Source organism: Elephantulus edwardii, unplaced genomic scaffold, assembly GCF_000299155.1.
Source record: "Elephantulus edwardii isolate Elephantulus edwardi_28Jun2011 unplaced genomic scaffold, EleEdw1.0 scaffold00209, whole genome shotgun sequence".
Taxonomy (NCBI): domain Eukaryota; kingdom Metazoa; phylum Chordata; class Mammalia; order Macroscelidea; family Macroscelididae; genus Elephantulus; species Elephantulus edwardii.
This window is the reverse complement of record NW_006399959.1, coordinates 4,685,350-4,711,046: the sequence shown is the minus strand read 5'-3', so window position 1 is coordinate 4,711,046 and position 25,697 is coordinate 4,685,350. Positions and strand designations below refer to the sequence as shown.

Genomic DNA, 25,697 nt, shown 5'->3' with positions numbered 1-25,697 from the left:
TCTCATCTATGTAGAAGTTTCAGGAAATGCAGATCAGCACCTGGGTGGGTGTTCAGGGGCCCCCATTTGAGGGTGTGGGGGTACTATGTGGACAGTGCGGGCAGCAGGCCCTCTGGGCCTGGACTGCCCCAGAACTTGCTCTTGCCCCAGCATGGGGCAGAGCTGGGCAGGGATGCTCCTGGGGCTCACTCTTTGTGAGGCTGAATCCTAGATGAGGTCACATGGGACCAGGAGCTCCAGAATGTGAGAGGAGGGAGGAATGGCCTCATCAGTGCTCCACTAGGTAGGGGTTCACTGTGTCCACGCCCTCTCCCCCAGCTGGAATAGGGCTTCCTGGGGCCTGAATGCAGTGTGGCCATGGGCAAGGAGGTTCCCAAGAGTTGATCTGAAAAGACAACTCAGGGGTTCACAGATTTCTCTCCCCGTTGGTTTCCAAGAATTCTGCCTGACATAATGGATGGAGTTATTAGGGGATCGATGTGGGCCGGGCAGCTGGAGAGGCGCCAGGCTGGGCGGATTGACTGGCTGTGTGGCCGCGGGACTCCACAGGGCTGGGTCTGCGGTCATTGCAGGGGTGGCTGGGATATTAGCCTGGGGGGCAGAGGACATAGGGTGGATCAGGCTGGCCTTGCCAGTGTATGCGCAGCGTCCACGTGAGCGCTGGCTTGTGCCTGTGGGCACTCTTGCATTCCATGTGTGTATGCGAGTACAGTGTGTGTCCATGTATGCCTGTGGGCACTCTCACTTCCGATGTGCATGTGAGCATAGTGTGTGTGTGTGTGTGTGTGTGTGTGTGTGTGTGTGTGCACGTGCATGCGCGCGCATATGCGTGCCTGTGAGCACTCTCACACTCCATGTGTGTGCATGCTAGTACAGGGTGTGCCCGTGCATGCCTGTGGACATTCACACTTCACATGGGCATGCTAGTACAGGGTGTGCCCGTGCATGCCCGTGGACATGCAACACTTCACATGTGCATACAAAGTACAGTGTGTGCCTATGCGTGCCTCTGGGCACGCTATGTGTGCGAGTATAGTGTGTCCACCTGTGTGTCTGTCTGTGCAGGAGTGTGTACACAGCTTGTATACACACGAACATGTGCCAGCTGTGTACAAGTGAGCACATGCGTGTGAGTATGCATGCACATGTGTGTGCTTGAGGTGAGCCCTGCTGTGTGCCCCCGAGTTCAAGGCCCCATGTGAGGCCAGCAGAGCACACAATACTTTGCGATGCACCCGCTGTGGATGGGCAAGCCAGGTACACAAGTGATACTCCTGTGCTGGGGAACAAAGTGCACTGGATCCCGCCTGGCAGCCAAGGACCCTCGCTTCAAAGACACTGCCCCATCACAGGTGGAAGCTGGGCACTGCTGCTCATAACGCCCCACTTCTCTGCCTAGCACGCCTACCATTCCTCTTTCTGCCTGGAGACTCCCCAACTCCCACCAAGGCTCTTTCTTTGTTCTGACCCTACCCTTGCCTTGCCCCATTTCCTCCTTGGCAGCCTTCTCACATCTCTCTTAACTCCTTGTCCTCCCTCGGCCCAAGTACTTGGCAAAAGCCAGACTCTTATCTGCCTGCATTTATGTCCAGGTGCCTGGAATAGCACCTGAGGAGGAGGAAACCCTAGCTAAGCCATTGATTGAGTCGATTCTAACACATCTACCCAGTTTCCGAGGCTGTAGATCTTCACTGGAAGAGACTGCTTCAGCTTTCTCCTGAGCTATAACTGATGGACTTGAACCACTGACTTTTAGATGAACACCATTAACACCCAGACACATTAACACACTATGCTATCAGGGTCCTTAGGTGCTCAGTGATTGAGGGAATGAGAAGTAGAGGGAGGTTTCAACAGGCTGGCTTTGAGGGATGAATAGGACTTCTCCCAAAGGCAGGAGGGAAGATGGCACTGTAAGTGACACGGTGGACCTGGGGCAGGGACACAGCTTGTAGTGTGACGCAGGGATGCTCTTCCTTCAGTCTCCCCTACCACATGTCACCACCTGTCATGCCCCCCAGCGCCTTTGCCACTCATGATCTTCCAGATGCTGGTGCCCTCAGTGGATGGGCAGGGAGGCCTCAGTCAGGTCACAGCTCCTCCAGCCCCTGCCCCATATGGCTCCTGTCATGTGGGCCAGCCGCCTTGCATCCAAACTCAGTACTTCTGACTCCTTTGCAAACTGGCTGGCTGGCATAATAGCTCAGCTGGGTTCTGGGCCTGGAGGATTCTAGCTCATTAGACGCGAATAGTGTGTCATTCTGAATATTTGTGGGGGCGCTGCCCCGACTCTGCCTGCTGTGCGCGTGCTGGTGCACTAATTAGCACCTGGTGGTGCTGTCGGCACCTGGCGGGGCATCTGCCTCCTCGTCTCGGGACTCGGGGTTCTCCCTTGCTCAGTGTTCATGGCCCTGTGGTTGAAAATCTGTTCTCAGGTAGATGTATCTAACTTTGGCCTTGGCTGAGGATATGCTGGAATGCCAGAGCTGGCTGTGCTGCACTGGAAGGCTGGAGGTCAGGTCTTGTTCCCTTCAGGGAAGGTTTCACATTGTGGGACAGGGGCTCTCACTTGCCTTGGGGCCTGTGTCTTTCCCCCACCCTTTACCTGGATGCCCACGTTGTGCCTGGCTTGTTTATCCAGATCTGCTGACCAGCACATAGCCTCCCTCCACTGTGCCTCCGGGGCTATGAATCTTTCTAGGAGGAGACGGAGCTGCTCCTGTAGAGATTTACAGCCTCAGAAATCACAAGGGGCAGTTCTGCTCTGTCTTATGGGGGTCTCTGGGAGTTGGGACTGACACCCATGTAGGACCTGTTATGTGAGTTTGGCTCTCTGTCCCACGGGGTTACTAGAAGTCAGGATCGTGGAGCTGATTTTGATTTTTCAGGCTGAGGCCCTCATGTGAGGGTTCCAACCCATCTGTAGGGTCTGTCTGGTCTGATATGATAGGCTTGGAGCACAAGGCTTGGCCTTCTTTCTAAGATCATTTTCCTTGCCTTGTTGGACCATGAAATGCTAAAATGCCCTGCTTGGCCCAGACTGTGGTCTGGGATCTCCCAGGAGGACAGCTAGGTCCATGTTTCTTCCCAGCATCTGGAACATTCTTGAATCTTATTGGTTCAGGAAGGCCTCAATAGGGCTGCGGAGAGGTCTGTGTGGAGCTGGGTGTGTGAGGATCCTGGCGTCAAGTGTGGGCCAGTCTCCAGCCGCGAGCCCCGGCCACTGTCCCCTGAGCCAGGCCAGCATCCTTCTGGAGGAAGGTGTGGATGAGGGCTTCAGATGCATGGGACTGTGGCATGAGTAGTGACCTCTTCTTCACCACATCTTTTATCTCAGTGGCTGCAATGCTGGAAGGGTTGGAGTTACAAAAGCATAGAATGTGGGGTGAGGGCTGTGTTCCCAGCTGTCCAGCTATCCGTGGACAGATCATGCACCCTGAGGCTCAGGAATCATATCCACACATGTGACCTCCCACAGTGCCAGGTGTCTTTGGGGTCCCTGCATGGCACAGCTGAGCAGAAGGCCGAAGGACTCAGACTTCTCTTGGGCCATCGAGAATGGGGATCCCTGCATTTGTGCGCGCTCAGAGCAGGACATCGAGGACAGGGAGCCTGGCCCCCAGACTCTTGGGGCACTGTGTCCAGTCCTGAGGGAGTCTGGATAATGCTGAGGATGGAGGCGCTGCTGGGGTGGTGGTTACTACCCTCTGGAACAGGAAGTTATGATGGTGGGCTTAGGTGGAGGACTGATTAGGCCTGTGTGCAGCCTGAGAGCGTGGGAGAGTGGCAGGCGGACAGTGCCAGCCCAGGGAGGATGGCCATCTCCATCCACACTCATGGGAACCAAGACAATGTTGCCTCTAGGCAGGGCCAATGAGTGCAGAAGGGATTGTAGGGGCAGGGAGCTGGGAGTGCTGTGCGGTGAGGGCACTCTCTGGGCCTTGGCCTTGCGGGATGGAGCCTCCTGGCTGTTGGACAGGGTGAGGTATTACAGAATGAGGATGTGACAGAGACAACCAGACTGGACCCGCAGGAAGGGCAGAACACACACAGAGCTCCACTGGGAATGGTGACAGTGCGGGGCCAGATGGGGCCAGGCCTCCTGGAGGGCCCATTCGGGGCCCACAGAGGATCCCTGCTTCTTCCTCTTCCAGATGGGACAGTCCTGGGGGAACCCACATGCAACCCTGAGGAGGACAGGCAGTGTTCTCCCATTGCCTTTGCTGGGGTGGAGGCGGGGCTCACCCCAGCTGAGTTCCCATGGAAGGAGTGTCAGGCCTGTAGGTCGCTAATTCGGGCCTCAGGCAGCTGTGCACGGCTCTGCTGTTATTTCTGGCTTGGAGAATTCCAGCCCTAGTGGGCCCCACAGGCCAGTCCTCAGGAGACACACCTCCCTGGGGTCCCCCCCGCCGGCTCCATGCTCTCTTTTCATGCCTTTTTCCCCCCAGGACCTGAGGTGGGATGTGGGGCTCACTCGGGGGTTCTGTGGGTAGGAGTGCACCTCAGAAGGAGGCCTTCCCAGTCAAGCCCCATCCTCCCCTCATTTTACTCTAAGCCGCTGGGCAAGGCCCATCCAAGCAGCAGCAACTCACAGAATCCTGGTCTGCCCCCAGCGGGAAGCCAGCCAGCACCAATACAGAGATGGGGGGGGATGGGTCAGGGAAAAGAGTGGGGGCTGGGGGCCTGGCTCCACGTTCATGCAGCAAGCGGAGCCCTTGCTGGCCTCGGCGCACGCACGCACGCACGCACGCCGCCACCAAGTGGCTTCAGGGTCTCTGTGAGCCTTCTGGGTCTGCCCAACCAGCTCCCTGCAGGCGCTGAGGGGTGGGGAGCGGGCGCTTTGCCACTCAATTATGTTTTGAAAAGATCCCAAATCAAAGCCTTTATTAAGAGCTAAGCAAGGGACATTAGCACTCTTTCTAATTAGCATGTTTTTAAAAATTGTGAACAGACAGAAAAGCGGTAGGCATGTGCCCAGCCCCGTGGTGTCTGTGCGAGCTGGTGCTGGGGGTAGGGAGCCCTGGTGGTGCAATGCATTACGGGTTGCTCTGCTAACTTAAGAGGTTGGTTTAAATCCTGACAAAGCAGAAAGACAAGCAGTCTTCTCCAGTAAAGACTTACAGCCTCAGAAACCTGATGCCAGGCGTCGGAGTGGACTCCATGGCAGTGCCTCTTTCTGCTTGGCCAAGGTCTTGGAGGATGTGTGTGTGCACATGTGTATGAATACGTGTGTGTAGGGGCACGAGGGTAAACAGTAAACACAGGCACACGTGTGTGCATACACACATGCATGCTCAGTCACACGCTGCACACTCATCCCTGTCCTGGGCACACGCCAGGCTGACTCGAGTGCCATGGATGTGGTACACGCCCATGCACACAGGTACTGTTGACTGGGCTTGACGATGCATGTGCCCACCCCACCCCAGTCAGCTGGGGCCCTCTTTGGCCGTGACTGAGGGGAGTGCCTCCTCTTTACCTCCCATAACAGATGGGCACAGACCCTGTCTTCAGGGCGAGGACACTGTGTTGTCCATGCTAGCTGGGTGACTGCAGTCGGGGGCACATCTGTGCCATGAACTGCTCACCCTCACCCACAATGCCAGGCCTAAGGGTGAGGGCTGTTTAAGGGAACTGGGAGCTCCCTGGGGCAGGCATGGGGGTGGCATGGTGGATGTAAGTCACCTGTCTAGTTGACAGCCCACAGTCACCATGGGGATGGAAGACTGGATCCTGACTACCAGCCTATAGGCTCTGAGCCTGCAGTGTGGATTTGATGCAGACTGGTGGTTGAGGTTTCAACTCTTCGAGGTCAAATGGGCTCTGAGCAAGAGTGGGAGGGCACCCCCCAAGAAAATGAGAAAGAAAATTCCTGAAGCAGGAACCCATTGCTCTAATTGAACTGCTCCGTGGGCCTTTGAAGAAAAGCACCCCCAAGCTGGCCCAGCCCTCCCTCCTGTGACCCGGAGCCCCGGCCAGCCCCTGGGAACAAACAATTCCATGTTTGGCTGGCTTCCCCGGCCTCCTCCTCCTCCTGATCCCAGCCCAGCATGAGTCACCCAGGCTGAGGGTGGGCTGGCTGAGTCCCTGGGCCAGAAAGGGGTGGCCTGGGTGGCTGGGTGAGGGAAAAAGACTCCCACAGTGGTGTCCCACAGTGGTGAAAGCTGAGTGCTTTCAATGGGTACAGAGGCTAGAAGCGGTTTTGCCGGGGGAGGAGGGAGTGGCAGGAACCAGAGGAGCTCAGACAGAATCAGGCCACCAGCTGTCCCGGTGATGACCTCGACCCCCCATATCACACCTCGGCTCTCCTGGCCTCTCCTAGTTCTGTGGGGTCCACACCAGGCCCTGTGACTCTGGGCCTCTGGATGTGGAAGAAGAGTAGTGGCTCCAGGTTTAGCTTGCTTGGTCCCCTTCCCTAACACTGTCCAGGTAGCCTTCACTGCTAGCCTGTCATGGAGGTGAGGCTGGCCTCGTTTGGAAGCTGTGGCCATCAGTTGGTAGGCTGTGAATCAGCTGCCTTCGCTCATGACCTTGGCCTGAAAGCAGCAGGGGAGTGAGGTGGGGACCCTAGGCATCCCCACTGTACAATGGCAGGCTGACTGAACTCACCTGAGGCAAGGTGAGCTGTAGTTGCCCTTGGGGACTGGAAAGTGGAAGCTCGGGTGGTGCTGGGAGTCTAAGTGCCGAGAGGGGGAAGCAGATGGACAGAAATAGGGGGTGAGGTTAGTTCAGCACCAGTTCTGTATGGGTTGTTCTTCACTGAGGGAGAGGATGGGGTCTCCTTTTGGATGCAACAGCCTTCTATGACAGAGCAGACTGTCCATGGGTTTCCTAGCCATGGTCTCTATGGGTTGCTCTCTGACTGTGACACTGGGTGGGGTAGAACCATTGACCTTTTGGTTAGCAGCCAGTTAACTATTTCCGACACCCAGGTCTCCTAATAATGACTCTAAAGAGGTCCTTTCACCTCTATTCCCATCCGGTTGACCTGCCTGCAGCCCACCCCATCCTCCTTTCTCTTCAGGACATCCCGCTCCTCTCCCTTATTGAACCCACTCCCATTGGCTTTCTGTCCCAGAGGCTGGAGACTCAGGGCTCCTGGAGAGCTGGTCCATTGTGGGGGATCCCGGGCTGTGCGAGCTCCCTAGGGAGGAGGGAAGGATGAAGGGCTGGGAATCCCCTCCTACAGCCCCCTCATCTCTTTCTGAGCTCCATCAGTGTCTGCACCAAGGTTCCTCTTCACCTTGTGAACAGCATCCGTCACCATGGCAACAAGCAGGGGTGGCAGAGGGACTTCCTTTCATCACAAGTCCTGTGGGCTGGGAGTATCCAGCTCCCTGCTCCTGCTTCTTTAGCAGCCCCCTCTGGATATCCCTGGCTGTGGTGATTACCTGGGAGTGGGGGCATCATGAGCAAAGGGAGGTGGGATTGGTTATGGGGTCAATACTTAAGGTGTGAGTCCATACTGGGGCGGGAGCAGGGACTGAACGGGGGAAGGACCTATGGGACCCCGGGAGGTAGGATGAGAGGGATGGCACACACGGCTTAGAGGCTGTGAGGGCCAGGGTGTCTCATCACACCCTTGTGGTAACATGAGTTAGGAGGAGATTGAGGGTCCATCTGTTGCAGTTGGAGCTGGGACAAGATTTTGGGGTCCTGAGAAAGAGCATTTGAAGTGTGGCCAAGGATGAGGTTCCAGTCCCATTCCCAAGGAGAGGGAGCCCTCTGGAGCTGTTTAGCATCCAAGCCCCTGACACATAACTGTGGAGTGGCCAGTGTGCACAGCTTTGACCTTGGGGAGATGAGGTGACCTTGCTGAGAGCAGGGGCAGGTTGACTACAGGGAAAATCAGGATAACTGCTGCAGTGTGTGGGGAGTACATGTGTTGGGACACCCTGTGAGCACTCATGTCCTGACCCTACTCAGGGCCCTCTCCCATCTGGCTCTGTAAGGGTGGGGACAGGCCCAGTTGCAGAAGTACCATCCATCCCAGCTGGACCTAAGCCTTAATTAATCAATTGCTTCACTAATGATTTAATTAACAAAGGCTTATGAGGGAATTAATTGTCCTTAGCGGAAGGCTGGTTAAGTCTTCGGACAGGATCTCTAGGTAGACGCTGTGGACATCTAGGGAGCCAGCTGATGACTAGGTGGGCGGGTAGAGACATACCTTCAGGCAGGTGCACCTGTGAATGGGCCTGGTGACCCCTTAGGAGCTGGGCCTTAATACCATCCAGCCCTCTAGGGATCCAGAAACCTTGAGGCTCCAGAGCCCATCACCCTGAGCAACAGCCCCCTGGGCCTCGCCTGGGAGTGACTGTGAGGGACCAGAGGGCCAGACCACTCTCTGGTCTGCAGGGTCGGGAGGTCTCACAGAGGCAGCATGGGAGACTGCTGTGGGTATAGGACAGGCAGACAGACTATGGGACTGCTGCAGTGTTTCCCATACAAGACAGACTGTTTCCCTGGGTGGGGAGGGGTCCTATGGGAGTTGGCTGATGGGCGGCAGACTTATGACTCAGAAGATGAGGGGGCATGATGGTGGGGTGCCCAGGCAGTGCTCTGCACAGGGGATGGGGACAGCCTGATGGGAGGACTCTGGACACATGTCTTCCTGCAGTGGTGCCCCCATCTCTCCCTCCCATCACCCAGCTCAGGAATGCCAAGCTGTTCCGGATTTGTCTGGGGAGCTTAGCCGGCTGAGAAGATTGCTAGGGAGAGTGCAGAGTGGGGGGTGACTTCCGCATGGCCTCTGCAGGGCTTGCTCCCTGCTACTCACAGCCTCCTTCTTCCCTCCTGGTCTGCACAGCTTGGGGCCCACTCTGACCACAGAGAGCACAGAGCAGGGCAGCAGACAACCTGGAGATCCCCACTCTTACTGGGGGCTGCCCTTTGTCTGTCCATGCTGTTCCCTCTCTGCTCTCAGTATCTAGCCAGTGGACACATAGGGTATTGAAAGCTGACCTAGGGGCCCTGTAGGGACAAACTGTCTGTCTAGTGAAGGTGTGTGTACGTGAGTAGGTGGAGATTCCCTGAAGGAATACCTACTCTATTGTACAGACAGGGAAACTGAGACACTAAGGGCTATCAGTGATGGTGGAATTGTTTAGGGCTTTGTCAGTCCACTCATCATTGTGAAGGTGGTATATGAGCATTGCTACTGTATGCGCCCAAGCAACCTGTCTGTTAATAATGAGGATTCAGATAGGATAGACGGCTGAGTGAAAATGAGAATCATAGGGAGGAAGTGGGAAGAGTGCCGTTACACTATAGGTACAATATTTAATATTATGGGACAAAACTTGTGTGAATGTTTGTCTGGAAAACCAATTGCTCATTTAACTTTCAAAGGACAAGATAAGTTTAAAAATTAAGACTGAGAATTTGGGCTAAGAGTCCTGGTCCTATGCCAGGGCCACACTGTCCCATAACCACAGACTCCTCAGGGGATCACTGTCCTGTCCCTGTACTGCAAGACTACAACTCCTGGTAAGGGAATGTTGTGGGAGGCAGATTTGCTGTGAGAAATCAGCAGCTCCCATGTCTGCGGAGCCATTCTGAGACCCCTCTCTGGGCTTTTGTAGGAACCCAATACCACACAGCTTTTCCAGGCCAATCCTATGGATTTGGTGTCTCCTCCACATTCAGAGGAGGTGCAGGCTTGAAGGAAGGGGAGTGCACTCATTTCAGAACCCCTACGGAAAAGGAGGGGCCCCGCATGCTCTCCTGAGCGGGGGGCGGGGGGGGCCGAGAGGGAGACCTGGCATGTCTTTCCTGCTCCCTCCTGAGAAGAAGATCTGTTGAAGGTATGGTTTGTTACTCTGGGGAACACTGCTGGAGGTGCCGTCTCCCTGGTGAGTACCTCTACTCCTCCCTTCCAGATCCTCCCCCAACCCAGCATGGACAGGCCCAGGTAGCTGAGCTTCAGCACCATGGACAGCTCTATTGCTGCCTCTCTGCCCCTCTTCTGTGTCTGGTTGTATTTGGGGTGTATGGGAACTGAGCCCCTCAGAGGGCATCCCATTCTCTGAGCAGGCTGATAATACTGTTTCTTGGGCATTGCTGGGCGCCTCTGTGGCTGAACCCCTGAGGTGCAGGATGGCTAGAGAGGAAGGAGAAAAGACACAGGGGAGTTGTCCTTTGCAGCAGGTGTTCTGATTTGTTGTTGTTAGGTGCCATCAAGCTGGCTCTGACTCACAGCAGCTTTGTGCCTGACAGAAGAAAACTGCTCGGTCCTGCACCGGCCTCACAGTCCCTGCGGTACGCAAGCCCATTGCTGCAGCCACTGTCGGTCCATCTCTCGGAGGGCTGACCCTCTGCCAACATGATGCTCTTCTCAGGGACTAACCCCTCCTGATAACAAGTCCAGAGTATGTGAGGGGAAGTTTTATGGTCCTCACTTTTAAGGAGCACTCTGACTGCACTTCTTCCAGAAGGGCTAAGGGTTTGACAGAAGATAGCACTTTCCAGAAGAAAGAAGATAAGGGATGATTTTCTGCTTTCAAGGCCTGGACTAGCAGGCAGGGGACCTTGGTCTTGGAAGTTGACTGAGCAAGTTGGGGACAGGGCAGGGAAGTGACAGGCTGGGGTTGGGGTGTTCTAGCTGAGGTACTTGCCTTTCTGAAGAATGGGATTATCAGTAAATTGGTGCCAGGACACCAAGGGATGGGGTAGTACCATGGAGCAGAGCACCCTCTGGTGCTTGGGACCCTATGGAAGAGGACATCTCTGAGTTGCAGTCTCCTGTGGTCTCCTCTCGCCCCCAGCCTCTTAGACTGGGGTGCCCCAGGCCCTGGCAGCATCCATGTCCCTTCCCAGTGCCCCAGCAGTTGCCTGTCAGCCCAGCCTCGCGGACTCCAAGTGGAAATCAACCCTGATTTGTAGATTTTGCTTTGAAACCTAAAGGATTTTTAATTAAAACACAGCAAACCCATCTGTGTAATTAAGGCTCTAAAGTCCCAGGGCTCTGGCCGCAGGTGGCCAGGCCACGTGTCCTCAGCTATCCATAGAATATGGCCGGGAGAGCTGGGCCGTGGTATGGCAGGGACATGCCAGACCTTGTCATGGATAGGGAGTTGACTGGTGTGTGGCTAGTGGATCCTGTGGCCTGACAGCTCTTCCCCAGGGTGTTCTGGAATGGTCTGGTCAGACTGAGGGATGGGTGGGGGAAGGCTTGATCTACCAAACTCACCTTTCTGTACCACAGGGAGTTGAAAAGCACTCAGAATCTCTGGGCAGAACGCCTGGGACTTCAGGGCCTCATTGTCACCTTTGTGTGTCCACCCTAGTCAGCCCAGGGCTTTGAGTTTCCTTGCCTTCCTTGGCCTTAGGGTCCAGCTCCTGCTTGACACCTGGGGAGGCACTCGCTAACTTCACATTGATGAGGTGCCTGGAGGGGGCCAATGGGATGTTGGATTGGAGTGTAGTGATCAGAGCAGGCAGCAGGCCGGCTCCAAGCACTGAGGGTTCTTGGCAGGAAGCTGAGTGAAGCCTGGGCTCATATGAATATTCATCACCTGGTGAGAAGGGCACAGTGTCCCCTCGGCCTCTAGTGGATGACACCCACTCTGGCCAGGGAGGAAGAGAGCTTAGGAGTGACTTCAGAGTGGACATGGAGGCGAGCCCAGAGAAATAGGGCAACAGGCTGGAGAAATTGGGAGGGCAGGCTTAGCCTTGGGGTCAGAGGATAGGGAAGGTGGGAGGCTGGAGGCAGACCTGGGGTCACCCAGGCTGGGGTGCTTTCCAGGGGTGGAGCAATGGTTAAAACCCTTGGATGCTAACAAAAAGGTTGGCAGTTGAATCCAGCAGCAGCCCAGCAGGAGAAAGTAGACAGTCTGCTTCGGTGATAATTAGCCTTGGAAACCCTGAGAGGCAGTCTCTATGGAGTCTCCTAGTTCTACGGGGTTGCTGTGAGTGGGAATCAACTTGATGGCGGTGTGGTTTGGTTTGGTTTGGTTAGGAGACATCCAGGCTGCCTACCTGGAAGGGGTTGGGTTGGGGGAGCACATGCAGAGGCCGAGGAATGGGACGGAAGTCTCCACACTTCCGTGAGTAAGTGAGCAGATTGTAGCTAGCAGAGGCACAGCCACATACAAGGACCAGCTCTGAACAGACCTTGGGGCTGGGGACTCAGTCCTAGGCACCAAACTGCAGTAGTCCCCTCTCTCGCAGGCCTGACCATAGGGACTGGTCACCATCCCTTCTTGAAGGTCAAGGGCTATCCGCACAGGCTGTGTGCTGCTTTGGTACAGCACTGTCAAATCAAGAAAAACACACACACACCACCCCCTGGGAAATTACAGCCCTAGAGACAGCCTGCTCCCTCAAAGGTGCTGCTGTGCAATTAAGGGACAAAGGCCCCCCTTGGGGAGGACAAGCTCTTGGGGTAGGAGCCAGGGAGTGTCAGGATGGCGGAGAGGCACAGGTGCAGAGGGTACAGGAAAGGCCGAGCACAGTTGCTAGGGGGAGTGTGGGGTGCAGGAATGCTAAGTATGGGGTACAGGTGTGCAGAGTGTGGGGTGCAGGAGTACAGGGAGCATCAGGAGGCAACAGAGGCTGGAGTCCAGGGTTGTGAAGTGCAAGAGTATCATAGTATAGGGGTGTGGGTGTAGAGTACAGAAGTTCTGGGGTACAGAAGCATGAGATATGGGGCTGAAGGGGTTAGCTTCCAGCTCTCCTGGTGAGCACAGAGGGCAGGCTTGTTGCTTGATGCCGCCACCATTCTTAGCTTCCTCATTTGTCAAGTTGGATAGGAAAGGCCACTTGAGGTGCCTCAGAATGTGACATGTGGAACTAGGGTCATCTTGGGGGCTGCTCCTAGCCAGGGCATGTACATGTTCTTTCTGCATGACCCATCCACCAGGACAGACCTTGGCTGTCCTCATGACCCAGTGCTCTCAGGGGCATGTTCCCAGCATGGGCTCTTGTGACCCCCTGCCCTCAAGTACATGTGCCCAGCTTGGGCGCTGAAGACCCCAGCCCTCAGGCGAGTGTGCCCGGCCTGGGCTCTGTGGGCCCCAGCTGAGCTGTTTTTCCGCAGCCCAATTATGACAGAGGCACTTGTTACTGCTGAACCCATTAAGTGTAATTACCAAGCCCTCAGCGGGAACATGTAATTACTTGTGGTCGCGTGGCTGCCTGCGCTGGCAGAGCTGTGTTTCCTGGCCGTAGCGCGTGTCCTGCTAGTTGGTCCACCTTGCCTGCCTGTGTCTTGTGGGGCACCCTCAGGGAGCTGAGGGCTGTGCCATGGGAGACCTTCCCTTTCCTTTCAGCCAGGCCCAGGCCCACCTGCAAGACAGGAGCCAGAGAGCCCCCCATTGAGCCCACAAGCCCCTCCCAGCCCCCCCCCCCCATCTCTGGTTGTGGCCACCACAGAGGACTGGGCATAATCCTTTCTGAGAGTGAACTGAGATCCCCTTGCCAGACTCCCAGATGCTGGTGGTGTAGCAAGCTAGCTTCTGAGGGAGACTTCTGACCTTTTCCAGCCTTGGTGTTCCTGTCTGTAATAGGGGGCAAAGGCCTTGCCCCATGGGCCCACCGTAGGAGCTGTACTGCTGGACTTTGTGCCCTCTTTCCTTCTGGCCACTCTCCTGCCTCTCGTCTGAGACATGGGATACAAGGGGCCAGAACTGGGAGCTGGGCAGCAGTGAGGGAGCTTCTTCATCAGGAGGGTGCCCAGAAATTTACTCATGGCCCCTGCTACCTGCTCACCGCTGGGGGTTATGAACCGAGGCCCTGGCCACCCTGTAATTGTCAACAAGCATGTTGACCAGTAAAATGAGCAGTAAACCTCCTCTCCCTAGCCCAGCTTGCAGTGTCTTGACTTGGGCCAGGCCTTTATGGGAAACAGGGGCCTCAGAGAAATTAAAAAGCCTCCCATAGGTGCACTGGAACCACTGGAGTGGGATGTGCCCAGATCCCACCTAGGGGTATGTCAACCTCCAATCAGGGAGTATCATTCCCCCCAACTGTGTGTGGGTGGCTTGCACTCACACTGATTGATACTTGCACTCTTCTTATTAATGGGAACTTCCTCACAGCCTGTCCTCATCCAAGTGCCCTTCTGCTCTTCCTGCACCTCATTTTTCTGCGCTGGTGGCTCAGGTTGACTGTGGCTCTAGAATCCCATGTGTGGAGTCATAGCGCCACCTGATGGATGTTTATAGAATGGGCGGTGTTTTCATTCTGGGTGCTCAGAACACAGGTCCTGCTTTTTGGGCTTACTTTGAGGGGCGCACGCGTAGCACATTCAGATTACAAACTGGCTCACGCTTCTCACCAGATTCGGGGGTGAGAGGGTGAGGGGGCATGAAAAGATGAGGTGTAGTTAGAGGATGGAGTGCAGTAAAGGATGGGGGGCATGGGAGAGGATGGGGAAGCACTTAGAGGACAGAAGTGCGTGAGAGACGCAGCCTTGGGGAGGGAGGGGTAGCCTGTGAGGGCCGCAGTTGGCCTTGGCTCCCATGCAGGACTCTCTCTGTAAGCGTGCTTCGGTTAGCGGCGTAGGCCTCTTTCACCTGTGGGAGAGGTGTCCACCTGGTTGAGAGTTTGGGGAACTAGCCCGGCTTCTCATTGCGCTATGAGCTCAGGTGGCCCAGAAGAGGGTCGCTCCCTGGAGAGCTTCTGGGCCCTCTGGAGGTGGAGGGGTGCTGGGGGCAGGGCCTGGACCTCTCCTCTCTTCTCCCCACCCTTCCTTAACTTTCCCCGTCTGCACGTGGTTCGAGCATGTCAGCATGCTGGTCATCCTGCTCAACTGCGTGACCCTGGGTATGTTTCGGCCCTGTGAGGACGTCCAGTGCCACTCGGAGCGCTGCAACATTCTGGAGGTGGGGGCGGGACCTACACAGGGTGGGGGTAGGGGGTGGGCTACGGTGCAAAGGGGGTGAAGTAGGAGGGCCTGGAACGAGGAGAGGTTGGGGTGTGGAGATGGGCAAAGAAAGGGGAGGAGCCCGCGGTGGAAAGGTGAGGTCTGCTGGGGCTGCTCAGAGAGGTAGTTTCCCCTCCCCCCACCCCCAGCCAGGCCAGCGGGAGGCACAGCTCATGGCTCTGGGGCTCCCTCCACCTCCCGCTAGGCCTTCGACGACTTCATCTTCGCCTTCTTCGCCGTGGAGATGGTCATCAAGATGATTGCTCTGGGGCTGTTCGGGCAGAAGTGCTACCTGGGCGACACCTGGAATAGGCTGGACTTCTTCATCGTAATGGCGGGGTATGCCCTTGGGCGGGAGGGGGGCGTGCCCCTCGAGAAGTAAGGCGACATCTCCCTGCAAGTTCCTTGGAGGGACTGAGGGGGAGGTGCGCTCTGGTGGGATTCCTCTAGGGTGGAGAGGCCCATAGCAGCTGAGCAGATGCGGGGCAGCACGGTGCAAGTATGAGAACACCTCAGTGTCGCTCTGATATCCGCCTTCCTGCGGGTGTGGCCTCACGCAGACCCTGCCCTTAGCTGGCAGGGGGCCCGGAACCAAAGTGCATCCTGGGCTAGGGCAGGGTCAGAAGCTTCTCAGCTGCGGTAGAGAGAAGCTGAGGTTAGATGGGTCTTAGCGCCGCCTCTCCCCCGCTAAACCCTCCATCCTCACCCACCCCAGCATGATGGAGTATTCCCTGGATGGACACAATGTGAGCCTTTCAGCCATCAGAACCGTACGCGTGCTGCGGCCCCTACGCGCCATCAACCGAGTGCCCAGTAAATGACACTACCGCCCCCTTCTCCAGTTCTGGGGAGCCTGCTTGGGGTGGGAGTCTCTGGTTTGCACTAGGGTGCGGTGGGAGGCCCAGTGATCCTCTGACCCTGTACAGACATTTGTGACCCTCGTGTTAACTGAGTTGGGGCAGGGGCATCCCGGAGCGTAGGGAGGCTTAATGTCTTGACCCTTGTTCTCCACAGGCATGCGCATCCTGGTCACGCTGCTGCTGGACACGCTCCCCATGCTGGGAAACGTGCTCTTGCTCTGCTTCTTCGTCTTCTTCATCTTCGGCATCGTGGGGGTTCAGCTGTGGGCGGGCCTGCTGCGCAACCGCTGCTTCCTGGACAGCGCCTTTGCCAGGTGCGCAAGCCAGGCTCCACCCCCGCAGGCCTCGCCTCATGGGTGACCACACCCACCTCAGCACATTTGGCCAACCGGGCGGGCCACATGGAAAGGCCCCACCCACCGAATGGACACGCCCCTCCCTCAGTATTAATCACCTGTGTGGGGTGGCGGACAGCTCTGGTTTGTGGGTTCCTGTCTCATATCTGAAGGACCCTGATGGTGATATAGGCTAAGCATTGGATTGCTAACCAAGAAATTGGTGGTTTGAGTCCAACCACCATTCCTGATGGGTCAGTCTGTTTCTTTAAGATTAAACCCCATTGGTTGTACTCCATCCTACAGGTTCTCTGAATCAGAACTGTTATTATGTTGAGCTGTCTGCCTCTGTGACTCTTTTTCTCCTTTTCTCTCCCTTTTTTTGTCTTTAATATTTCTCTTTGTTTCTTGCTATCACTGTATGACTCTCTTTTCCTCTTTTTTCTTCCTTTCACTCTATTTTTCACTGTTTTCCTGTCTCTGTATCTTTGTCTCTCTCTCTATTCTCTTGTTCTTCTGTATCTATCTCTTTCTTCCTCTCTCGCCCTGTTCTTTTCATCTTTCCATATCTCTCTCTCCTTGTGTATATTTCTCTCTTGTCTTTGTCTGTCTCTGTCTCTTTCTTGACATCCAGAGTCTGGGGCTGACTCCAGCAGGACTCATCCTAAGGACTCATTCACACATCTGCTCAGAGTAGGTAGGAAATCCAGGACCATAAGGCCACAGAGCCTTGACTGCCCACTGCTATTTGGGTAGCCCCCTCTCTTGGGCCCCCAAGTGGGCAAAGTACCAACCACAGCAGGTAGGACATAGAGAGCCTATGAGAGAAGGGTGGGGCCCATGTAGAAGTAATGGAGCTGAAAAGGGGAGACTCAGTGGTCCAACTCTACAGAGAGGGTTAAGTCAGTGGGAGGGGAAAGCAGGATGCAGTATGGGGAAGTGTCGGGGTGGAAACACGGACTTCCTGGGCTGTTGGAGTCAGTTTTGCAAATTTTTTGGATGCTGTTGGGCATATCACCAAATATTCTTAATCATTTCACTGACCAGAGGTCAGTACCAAGGGAGGCCCATTCAGAGGTAAGGGAGTGAGATCTGCAGGTAAGATCACTACTGAGGACACACAAGTGGGCAAGTTCAGTCCAGAAAGATCACTCCCAGTGGACTCTGCCCCGCTTCCGTTTGGTAGATTGAATGGAGGTGGGAAGTCTGTGTGAGGTCTCTGTGGGAACGGGAACTCCCTGGCACAGGTACACTTGTATACCTGTGTACTTAAGTATTTGTGCACTTGTGTGCCTGCGTCTCTATGTCCTTGTCGATCTGAGCACCTGTGGCCATGTACACCTGGGTTTCTGGGCACTTGTGCCTGTGGGTCCTATGTGTACATGGACCCCTGTGCATCTGTACACCTGTGCCCATGTTCCTGCTCACCTGTGCACTCTGCTTGTGGCTGCCCACAGGAATGACAACCTGAGCTTCCTGCGCCCGTACTACCAGCCGGAGGAGGGTGAGGAGAACCCCTTCATCTGCTCCTCTCACCGGGACAACGGCATGCAGAAGTGCTCACACATCCCCAGCCGCCGTGAGCTGCGTCGCGAGTGCACGCTGGGCTGGGAGGCCTTTACACAGCCACCAGCTGAGGGGCCAGAAGGGGCCGCCAGCCGCAACGGCTGCATCAACTGGAACCAGTACTACAATGTGTGCCGCTCGGGGGGTGTCAACCCCCACAATGGTGCCATCAACTTTGACAACATTGGCTATGCCTGGATCGCCATCTTCCAGGTGGGCTGGCAGGAATTGAGAGAAAGGAGCGTACTGGAGGGTGGAATCCCCATGTACATGTGCTGGGGTGCCGGGTTGGACCACATGAGAGAAGATGGGGTCCCCAGGGCACTGGAGCCAGCCAGGAGGGCCACATGGGCTGGTGCTCAGGGCCCTGTCACCATCTCCCCTCCACAGGTGATCACGCTGGAGGGCTGGGTGGATATCATGTACTACGTCATGGATGCCCACTCGTTCTACAACTTCATCTACTTCATCCTCCTCATAATCGTGAGTGTGGGGACACCCCTTGGCATCAGCCCTTTTTGTTCCATGTTCTTAGCTTATCTGTCCCTCGGGGTCCTTCTCGTCTAGTTCCATTCTGTGTGGCGGTTCAGTGGCTGAAGTACTCATTTGCTAACCGAAAGGGCAGTAGTTTGAATCTCCCAGCTTCTTTTTGGGAGAAAGATCAGGCACTCTCCTCCCTTTAAGATGTATAGCTCTGGTTACACTGCAGGGCACTTCTCCTGTGTCTTATAAGGTGATTCTAATTTAGATTCCACGCGATGCCAGTGGGTGGGAGTTACAAGGTGGAGCCCTGGTTGTGCAGTAGTTAAAATGTCTGACTGCTCTTCAGAAGGTCACCAGTTTAAACCTACTAGTCACACCACAGGAAGAAATCAGGCCTTCTGCTTCCTTAAATTCACAGCCTTTAGGAACCTGGAGTAGTTCTGCTCTGTCCAACACTCTGAGTCAGAATCAATAGCAGTGAGTCTGGATTTTTCATTGCTTTGGGGTTCCTGATCTCCTTAGCCTTCTGACCTGTGCCTGGCCAGGCTATGTGGAAGGTACACAGGGGTGTCAGAGACCTGGGCCTGCCCTTGAGGTGCCCCAGCAGGCAGACAGGGGAATCCCAGGAATCACCCTCTGCAGTATCTGTGTCCCCTCACCCAAAGGCATTGAGCCAAACAGATAGGGTGGGAGCAGCAGACCTAGGACTTAGCTCTCTTGTCCGCTCACCTGCTGCAGGTGGGCTCCTTCTTCATGATCAACCTGTGCCTGGTGGTGATTGCCACCCAGTTCTCAGAGACTAAGCAACGGGAGAACCAGCTGATGCGTGAACAGCGGGCACGCTACCTGTCCAACGACAGCACGCTGGCCAGCTTCTCCGAGCCGGGCAGCTGCTACGAGGAGCTGCTCAAGTACGTGGGCCACGTGGTGAGGAAGGTCCGGCGACGTGGCCTGCGCATCTATGCCCGCTGGCAGAGCCGCTGGCGCAAGCAGGTGGACCCAGATGCTGCTCCGCCTGGTCAGGGCTCTGGGGGTCGGCGGCAGGGTCGGGCCAGCCGGCGCATGGCATCCATCCATCACCTTGTCTACCACCACCATCACCACCACCACCACCACTACCACTTCAGTCACAACAGCCCGCGCCGACCCACCGAGCCCGACTGTAGGCTGGTGCGTGCCAGCGCCAGTGCCCCGCAGCCCATGCCTGGCCCCGGGCCACAAGATGCCGTGCACAGCGTCTACCATGCCGACTGTCACGTGGAGGGACCGCAAGAGCGCTCCCGGGCAGCCCATGCTGTGGCCACTGCTGCTGCTGGCCTCAAACTGGCCACCAGGCTGGGTGCCAGGAACTACCCCACGATCTTGCCCTCGGGGGCAGGCAGCAAGGGATGCACCAGCCCTGGGCCCAAGGGGGCACTGGGCAGTGGGGTGCACAGCCCCACGGGCCTGAGTGGCCCTGACCCTTATGAGAAGATCCAGCACTTGGTCGGGGAGCACGGTGAGGACCCCACCCTGCACACTGGGGAGTGGGGGGCCCTGGTGTCTACTTGGTCTTTGTTGCTGTGCCAACTGAGTGGGGGCATCCTTCTGAGCCTCAGGTTCTTCTGTAAAATGAATTAAATCACACCTCCTGGTACTGGAAGAAGGGGTTCGGGAAGGATAGGACAGAAGAGGAATGAGGAGGCCCCCTTCTCCTGCAGACCCCTCCTCATCTGTAGCCCAGCCCCAAGCCATTGGCTGCTCAGGAGCACAGAGCTTGCCTTGTAGTTATGAGGGTCCCAAATCTGGCCGTAAAAGCCCCCCAAACCTGCTAGCCTAAGGCCCCTCCCAACCCCCAGTTTCTTCTGATCTTAGGACAGACACCCCACCCTACACCATGATTGCATGTTACAACACTTGGTCTGTGACAGTGTGGGGCTTAAGGGGAGCAGGTACCCCACACAGGCAAATCGCCACATCTGACTCTTGCCACTCTGCTAAAAACATAGTTACTGACAGCTCACCCTTGACATGGAAGCCTCGCCAAGAAAACAGTGACCCTACAAAAACTGAAAACATTTTTGGCAAAAAGTGCCACTGGCCGAGCTGCCACTACAGCTTTATTCATTTTTTTTCCTTTGCCTTTCCACTCTCCCCCCCAATATGGTCCTTATGCTCATGAGCTCCAGTGACACAGCATGTTATGTGTTGTGCTGCTAACCAGAAAGTCAGTGGTTGGACTCCACCAGGCACTTTTTGGGGAGAAAGATGGTCATTCTTCCTGCTGTATATAGATCTACGGCCTCAGAACCCTGAGCAAGGGTTACTGGGAGTCGGAACTGACTTCGTTTTGGTTCGTCCTGGTGTTGTTATAAGCAGAGCCTCGGAGTTCACGCCAGTGCTGTTCAGGAGCGGGCTGTGATTGCATCTCCAAGGCCCTGTTTCTGAATGAGACAGCACCAGAGTTCCCGGGTGTCAGGATGTTGAAACGTTTCACTTGGAGATGTGGGTTCCCAGGCTGCTCAGGTCAGCACCTCCTAAGCGTGTCCCTCCTTGCAGGACTCGGCCGGACTCCCAGCCGCCTGTCGGGCCTGAGTGTACCCTGCCCTCTGCCCAGCCCCCAGGCGGGCACACTGACCTGTGAGCTCAAGAGCTGCCCCTACTGTGCCAGCGCCCTGAACGATCCCGACCTGGAGCTCAGTTGCTCTGAGAGTGGCGACTCCGACAGCAATGGAGTCTACGAGTTCACACAGGACGTGCGGCGAGGTGACCGCCGGGATCCTCTGCAGCCTCCTGCCCCTGAGACCCCCAGCTGGGGCAGTGGGCCGAGGAGGCGGGCACATGGGCAGGGGCCGGGTGAGCCCGGTGGGCTGGTCCGGCTCTGGGCTGCCTTCAGCGGCAAGCTGCGGCACATCGTGGACAGCAAGTACTTCAACCGTGGCATCATGGTGGCCATCCTGGTCAACACACTGAGCATGGGCGTTGAGTACCATGAGCAGGTGAGCAGTGTGGGTGACTGGGGGACAGCCTGAGGTCAGTGTGTGTGTGTGTGTGGGGGGGGTGTCCCTGGGGGCTGTACACACAGCTCTACAGGTGGTCCTGGAATGGGAAATCTTTGAGATAAGAAGCATCAGAAAGAGACCTCTAGGGGCGGGCTGTAGCAGCATGGTGTCAGATGTGGGATTTTTATTAGTCATTAAGCAAACACTTGTGTCTTCCTGGGCAAGAGCTGCCTCTGAGTGGTCACAAGGAGAGGCACAGACAAGCCTGCCTGTGAGGTCTCCCAGTTGGTGAGGGGACGCCAGACTCCAGGATGAAGGTTTACAGTGAGGGCTTTCAGCGGGCACCTCTTGGACATGGAGCTTTTTTGACCCAATTCCTGCAGAAAGAGACCCCTGAGTGGCATATGTCCCACCTAGGCAAGGGGAAGAATCCCCAAAGAAGGACTCAGAGGAGTGTTCAGCACCCCGAGTAAGGGAGGAAGTGATGATAGAATAGGGAAGTGAAGGGGAGACAAAATTAAATTTTTGTAATGTATATAAAGATAGATGATAAAGGTATACTCATATTTTAATTAACTTTTAGTTATTAATTATATAATATATAACTATATTATATCTGTAATGTATCTAGAGAGAGCTCTGGTGGCCTAGTGGCAAAAAACTGTGTTGCAATCCCAAAGGCACGCAGTTTGAGGCCACCAGCTGCTCCACGGGAGAAGGATGGGCATTCTCCCCTCCTGTGTGATTAACTGCCTCTGAAAACCTGTCAGTCAGCTGTGGGTTGGTTCCGACTCGATGTATACAACAAATTATATGCACATCTTGCTAGTATTTTCATTCCTCATTTAACTGTAAATTGAGAGGGTTAAGGAGTTAGGAGAAGAATATTAAGTTAAAGTTACTGCCAACAAAGAAAAGATGATAGAGAAAACTTTTTAAAGTGAATTTATTGCAGCCTCTTCCTACACTGTTTTTGCATCCATATTCACTTCCAGTTGCTACCTGTGTAAATGAATTCCGTTTTTTCATGCATACATTACATAATTGTTATGTGCTTCAAGTTGCTTGTGATTTATAGTGTGACCCTGTGTACAACAGCTCTGAACCCTGCACTATCTTGTGCTAACCTCACTGTCTTTGATAAACCTACCCCTATTACCCCAGTCACTGAATCAATCCATCTCATCCAGGATCTTCCTCTCTTGCACTGGCCCTTCATCCTTTCAAGCATGATGTCTCTCTCTAAGGAGTGGTCCCTCCTTGTAACATGCCCAAAGTATGTCAGATGTGAGTGTAGGAAACTTTTAAAAGAAAGAAGGGAGGAAGTGAGTGAGGCCACATACTATCTCATGGTCTCTTCCTCCTCTGGAGTGTGGGAGTGAGCCACGACGGGGCCCTGACAGTGCCCCCTGTCCATTGCAGCCCGACGAGCTGACCAGTGCCTTAGAGATCAGCAACGTGGTCTTCACAAGTCTCTTCGCCCTGGAGATGCTGCTGAAGCTCCTGGCCTGTGGACCACTGGGTTACATCCGCAACCCATACAACATCTTCGATAGTGTCATTGTGGTCATCAGGTCGGACAAGGCAGGGAAGGCACACTGGGCAACCTTCCCCCAGAGCATGTCCAGGGCAATGGAGGGGGTATTTCAGATGGGAACCGCCCGTGGGTACTGATGACCAATGCAGTCTGGGCCCCTAGCTCCTCCCTGCAGGGATCATAAGACATACACACAGATCAAGCTGCTGTCTCAGATGGAGCTTCTAGAATCTCAGTGGAGCTTTCCTCAACATTGGCAGACTGGCCATTTAAGGAGTCATCTGTGTCCCATTTGCTTTGAAGAGTTTGGACACCAAAGTCAATACAGAAAGGAACCAGAGAATTAGGGGAACCCCCTTAAGCTGTCCTTTGGAAAGAAGCAAATCCCAGGGGAGGCATGGGATTTCCTGCTCTAGTGAGAAGGGCCCTTGAGCAGGGACAGAAGAGGTTCAAGGTGGGGACCTGGTTAGGCTGCCTCTTGGCACCTTGATGCAACCAGACCTGCTCCCCAATTGTAGGACTGAGCAGAACAGCTCTCAGTTTCCCTGTTCCCAGGGTGAGGGTGGGCTGTGAGAACAGGCCCTGCTCCCTGACCGGTGTAGGGTGGTCTGTAAGAACGGGACCTTCCTGACTGCAGTGTCTGGGAGATCATCGGGCAGGCAGATGGCGGGCTGTCAGTGCTGCGGACCTTCCGGCTGCTGCGGGTGCTGAAGCTGGTCCGCTTCATGCCCGCGCTGCGGCGCCAGCTTGTGGTGCTCATGAAGACCATGGACAATGTGGCCACCTTCTGCATGCTGCTCATGCTCTTCATCTTCATCTTCAGGTGACCTGCCCAACTCCCCAGGTCCATACGTGGGGCACACCTGAGCAATGCCCTGGTTGGCGCCTAGCCCGCGGCCTTGCCCCTTCACCGCCCTCCCTCACGGACCCACCCCTCTCCCAACCCCGCCCTCCCCAGCATCCTGGGCATGCACCTCTTTGGCTGCAAGTTCAGCCTGAAGACGGACACAGGTGACACCGTCCCCGACCGGAAGAACTTCGACTCCTTGCTGTGGGCCATCGTCACCGTGTTCCAGGTGAGCGGGCCAAGCAGACAGTGGAGTGTGTTCGGGACCAGGGTCTCTGTGCGGACGTGGGGCGGGGAGCTTGGAGGCAGGTGAGGATGGCACGACAGTCTGTGGACCACTTCAGGCACTGTAGGCAGTGGTTCTCGCTCTGCTTATGTAGAGTGGGCACATGAAGAGGACGGGGCTGCCCATGGGTTGCTCTTCTGAGGGTGGGTCTCACTTCACGGATGTGGGGTGGCAGATGAAAGGCGGTCTGCGGCAGCCTCTGGCATAGACAGCAATGAGGGAGTCGGTCCTGCCACAGAGAAGGGAGCTGGGGCCTTGGCCCCCATGCTGAGGACTCCGTGTCCCCACCCCCCAGATCCTCACTCAGGAGGACTGGAACGTGGTTCTCTACAACGGCATGGCCTCGACCTCCTCCTGGGCCGCCCTCTACTTCGTGGCCCTGATGACCTTTGGCAACTACGTGCTCTTCAACCTACTAGTGGCCATCCTTGTGGAAGGCTTCCAGGCGGAGGTGAGGGGAGGAGGGAGGGCTTTCTAAGTGGAGATGGGAAAGTGAAGACTTTCAGGTGGAAATGAGGGCAGTTGGTCAGTGGAGGCTTACCAGACAGCTATCCACTCTGGGCCAGGGCGATGCCAACAGGTCTGACACAGATGAAGATAAGACGTCGGCACATTTAGAAGAGGACCTGGACAAGCTCAGGGACCTGCAGGCAGCTGGTATGAGTGTGTGTGGTGGGGACCCCTGAGTGAACACTGTGGAAAGTTTCCGGGCTCAATCAACTCCCTCTTCTTTTTCCCACCCAGAGATGAAGATGTATTCCCTGGTGATGACCCCCAATGGGCACCTGGAGGCCCAGAGCAGCCTGCCCCCTCCCCTCATCATGCACACAGCAGCCACACCCATTCCAACTCCTAAGGGGTCCCCTCACCTGGACTCAGCCCCTGGGCTGCTGGAATCTCGACGTAGCAGCAGTGGTTCCGTGGACCCCCAGCTGGGAGACCAGAAGTCTCAGGTAGTGAGCCCCCTAGGTCCCTGCTCTACCAGTCGGCTCCTTCTAGGCCCCTCAAAATGAGCCAGACCCTGACACCTCCTCATGCCCTGGGGAGCACTATCCCGGAAGAGAGAGCCTATGCCGGAAGCCACAGCCCGGCCCAGAGGTGGCCCAGAGTGGCCGCCTCAGCCTCTGATAGGAAATCACCCAGGAAGTTTGTCTTCGAATCACAGTAGGAGATAAGAGCGAGCAGTGAGCAGCTTGTTTCTGAGGGAAATGCAGAACAGAGACCTTGACTCAAGCTACAAATTGGTCAGGTGGGGGCCCCATGAGCCACCAGGAACAAAACCGCCCATTCCTTCTCCCAGATTGCCTCATGTGGGTTTTCAAAGCAAATTCTCTTAAAAATATGAAACAGAACTTAAGATAAGAATAATATAATCCCACATAAAACAGTCCAGGCTTACTGGTTAGATAGAGACTGATGGAATTCTCAAGACTTATCTTTCGGACCTAGAACCAAAGCCACTCATCAGCTAAACAGTAGATAGTCCAATATAAGGTGACCTGTGACGACAAGGAGGGGCTCACTCCTTAGGAAAATCTGCAGTAGAGTTTGCCCAAGGAAAAAGCCCTGAAGGCAGGAAGTAGGATAGAATGATTAATAAAAATGAGAATCACAAGGAGGAAGTGGGAAGAGTGCTGTTTGTTACCTTATGGGTATTGTAATTAATAATACAAAGTATATGTGAATGGACTAATTTGCTTTAGTAACGTTGTTGTTGTTGTTATGTGCCGTCGAGTCGTTTGCGACTCATAGCGACCCTATGTACAATAGCCCTAAACCATGCTCTGTCCTGTGCCAATCTCATTGCCTCTGACACACCCATCCCGATTACCCCAGTCACCGAATCAATCCATCTCATAGAGGGTCTTTCCCTCCTGCGCTGTCCCTCTACTCTACCCAGCATGATGTCCCTCTCTAAAGACCTGTCTCTCCTTAC

The 25,697-nt window shown here is 55.3% G+C and overlaps 1 protein-coding gene across 1 annotated transcript in view; it reads left to right on the top strand.

Moving 5' to 3' along the window:
• Positions 1-25,697, top strand: part of CACNA1H (calcium channel, voltage-dependent, T type, alpha 1H subunit) — a 63,796-nt gene that overhangs the window by 16,861 nt on the left and 21,238 nt on the right. Inside the window, exons 5-18 of the mRNA XM_006897502.1 lie at positions 14,589-14,825; positions 15,072-15,205; positions 15,582-15,679; positions 15,881-16,040; positions 17,519-17,840; positions 18,018-18,110; positions 18,849-19,608; positions 20,649-21,088; positions 22,514-22,665; positions 23,266-23,451; positions 23,587-23,704; positions 24,057-24,212; positions 24,328-24,418; positions 24,506-24,714. Coding sequence (XP_006897564.1) covers positions 14,589-14,825; positions 15,072-15,205; positions 15,582-15,679; positions 15,881-16,040; positions 17,519-17,840; positions 18,018-18,110; positions 18,849-19,608; positions 20,649-21,088; positions 22,514-22,665; positions 23,266-23,451; positions 23,587-23,704; positions 24,057-24,212; positions 24,328-24,418; positions 24,506-24,714 — 3,156 coding nt within the window. The remainder of the gene's footprint in view (positions 1-14,588; positions 14,826-15,071; positions 15,206-15,581; positions 15,680-15,880; positions 16,041-17,518; positions 17,841-18,017; positions 18,111-18,848; positions 19,609-20,648; positions 21,089-22,513; positions 22,666-23,265; positions 23,452-23,586; positions 23,705-24,056; positions 24,213-24,327; positions 24,419-24,505; positions 24,715-25,697) is intronic.